Below are 3,183 nucleotides of genomic sequence, written 5' to 3' on the forward strand. Positions count from 1 at the left end.
ATTATCTTTTGTAGCACAGTAACACGTAAATCAACCTTTTATCATAGCCTGCTGGACTTTTGCCATTACGTAAATAAGGTGCGTAACCTTTAACAACGGGCGTGGCTTCCTGATGCATTTCTGCTGCTCAATGCGGAACAAAAACAGAACTCCGGAACTCAAGATTCCTGACAATCTGCTTGAAGTTTCCAAGGTAAACCCACGAAATCGACAAACGTATATTTTTAGTGGCATTTACAGATCAGAACTAATATAAACTACAACAATCAGAATATTAAGACTTTGATTTGTAATTTCCGTCACATCATGCATAAATGGGGAAGGCGTTGTGAAATGACTCGCAGTTGTTGAGGCATTCACACCACAATTTATGTTTAGCACGTTATGACCTGTTTTGGGTGTATTGATGTAATGTGTGAAAGTGACTCTTAACCATGTGAGCACTCTGTTTAATTGATTGTTCAAGTGCTTTGTTGGTAATTGTAAAATAGTTTTAACAAAGTCAGTTCCGTTAAATTTTACTGTATGACTCTTTTATTATACCTATAGGCTCCCTAGATTAGATTATTTGCATATCATTTTCTTGAGCAATCCTTTTTTATTTTATTGGGAAAAAATCCTAATCAAGAGCAAATCTTAAAATCACGACACAATAAAATAAATTATATACAACATGTGTTAACAAAGCATATAATCTAAGATTAGAAATAATGGACTTTATTGAAAAAACGTGTCGTGACATGTTTGATATGGATTGAATCTTTCCCTACATTCTAAATGATATGATAAGAGACAGTGTAGTTAGCCTTTTTAAATAGTTGATTTTTAGGCATATAATGTAATTGTAATTAAAGCTGTATTATTGCTTTAATTCTCCATTGTTTCCTCAGGGTTTTTTGGACGTGAAGTGTTTACTTGTCACTTCAAATAAGCACAACCATGTGGCCAAATCAAGGTATGAAATCATATATAGTCATCAAATCAATTTTTCTTAGATTTATATTATAGATGTTCTGAGCAATATTTTGTGTGTTTGCTTTTTTTTTTAGGTCCTCCCCCTCCGATGGACCCCCAAAACCCTGCCTATCCTCCTGGCTACAACCCTGCATATCCTGCTGCACCTCCATCAGGGGGACTATTTCCCCAACCTGCACATCCAGCATACCCGGCTGGGCCACACCCGGCAGGGCAATACCCAGCTGGGCAATACCCTGCAGGGCAATACCCAGCAGGGCAATACCCAGCAGGGCAATACCCAGCTGGCATAAACCCAGCAATGGGCCCAAATGTACATCCAGGGACGATGCCTTATGGAGCTCCTGGACAGCATCCTTATCCTATGGCTCCAGGTGGATATCCAGTCCCTCCTGGAGGTGTTCACCCAGGTCCATACCCCCACTCTCCAAAAGGTGGTCACCATAAAGGCCATAAAGGCCACAAAGGTGACCACAAAGGTCATGGAGGCCTCAATCCAATGGGTGGAATGTGTGCTGGGGGAATGGCTGGAATGGGAATGGGACTGGCTGGGCATAAAGGCCACAAAAAGATGAAGAAGATGAAGAAGATGAAGAAAGCACATAAAGGGGGCAAACATGGCAAGGTGAGGATACGTTTAAAGCCATTTTAACTGGATCTTCTTGTAGGTGAAGGATTAATGCCAGTAACATATAAAAAGATGAAACTTGAACCTGCTTACGCCCCTCTGCTGGGCCATAAACCACATGTACGTCATCTGAATTCATGCACTAAACAAAGCAAATGCAATCATCACTCAACAAGTGCAAAGTGCAATACAACTGAAGGGAAACAATACTGTTGGGAATTAACATTGTTGATGAGGAATAGGCTATTGATTATAATTATGATAATAGAGAATAATTATATTGCACTGGCATAACAAAACAATCAATAACCAGTGACTAGATTGGATAATGAAAAATGATGATGGCTTGTATGAGCATAATAAAAAGTGTTTCTGGAAAGTAAAGTTATTTGGTTTCTACAGAGTTTTTTGCCAATTCTGCAACCACATATGATATTTTAAACAATTACTGAATTGTTTGCTTTGTGTATTATATGCTTAAAAATAGTGACGTCAGGACTTTTCTAAAATACACATCTTTAAAAATGCTCTTTTATGCGGCGTAAATTAAATATAACCTTTTCTGTTTGTGTTTGGACTATAATTGAAAAAGTATTAAAATATGAATCCGTATGTAATCTTTCTTTTTCTATTTCCACAGTCCTCCTCCAGCAGCAGCAGCAGCAGCAGCAGCAGCAGCAGTGACTAAGAGTTAGGCTACAATTTTGAGGGAAGGCTTTCACAGATATGTTAATTTACAAAAGAACTATTAACAATAAAAACGCAAATGTCACAATTAAAACTTTTAATAGAATGTAAAAAAAAATGCAGAGTTTTATCATCATTATCATATATTATGCATTAGCTATTTTTGGTGTTTTATGTCAAATGTTCCACATTGTGACATATTCAAATGATTTCCAAAGTGCGTTATTCTATGATTAAAAAAGATCTTTCATTTTAATTTAGTAAATTAAGTTGTGTATATTGTATTTTTTTCTTCCTTTAGGAAGATAAATAATATAGATACTGCATATTTATATTTATGCCTATTGATTTGTTTTCCTACTACTACACATGGCTGCAGAACTTTATTCTGCATTGCTTTGATTCATCACTAATTGTATTTACGTGTAAAGGTTATTCAACTAACCTTCTCAATAAATGCATTTAAAGGAAAAAAATCTACGTGGGTGTGTTCCTCAAGATACTAAATAATTGAAGTTATTAACTGAGTTGCAATACACTTAACGTCCAGTGGTATCCCTATAAATAAGTATTTTATTGCAGTTTTAAAATGAACATTTTTAGAAACATTCATAAAGTGTACACCTGTGTGATCATTGCTGTATATACCTTGGACAAGTAGTCATTTTCATCCAGAGAGCCTCCTGTTGTGACGACCAGAGAACACGTTTCTATTGTGCACAATTACTTATTTTTTTACGACATCCCTTAATTTAAATGCCATGCTAAAGCACAATCTTCCTCACATGTGCAACTGTAACTTTTTCCTTTTTTTTAAAGAGGAGATTTGGGGCACCTGCAGGTCACACTGGGAATGGGGGTTTTGGTTGGCTGATAGGGGAAAGTTCAGAGGT

At 36.5% G+C, this 3,183-nt stretch overlaps 1 protein-coding gene across 1 annotated transcript; it reads left to right on the forward strand.

Annotated features, from left to right (window-relative positions):
* The first annotated feature begins 68 nt into the window (after positions 1 to 68).
* On the forward strand, positions 69 to 2,768 carry prr13 (proline rich 13). Its single transcript, XM_063909971.1, has 4 exons — positions 69 to 193; positions 891 to 955; positions 1,050 to 1,600; positions 2,244 to 2,768. The coding sequence occupies exons 2-4, from the start codon at positions 940 to 942 to the stop codon at positions 2,289 to 2,291; spliced, it is 615 nt and encodes a 204-aa protein (XP_063766041.1). The 5' UTR covers positions 69 to 193; positions 891 to 939; the 3' UTR covers positions 2,292 to 2,768.
* Positions 2,769 to 3,183: the final 415 nt, after the last annotated feature.

This window comes from Eleginops maclovinus, chromosome 20 (genome assembly GCF_036324505.1).
Source record: "Eleginops maclovinus isolate JMC-PN-2008 ecotype Puerto Natales chromosome 20, JC_Emac_rtc_rv5, whole genome shotgun sequence".
Taxonomy (NCBI): domain Eukaryota; kingdom Metazoa; phylum Chordata; class Actinopteri; order Perciformes; family Eleginopidae; genus Eleginops; species Eleginops maclovinus.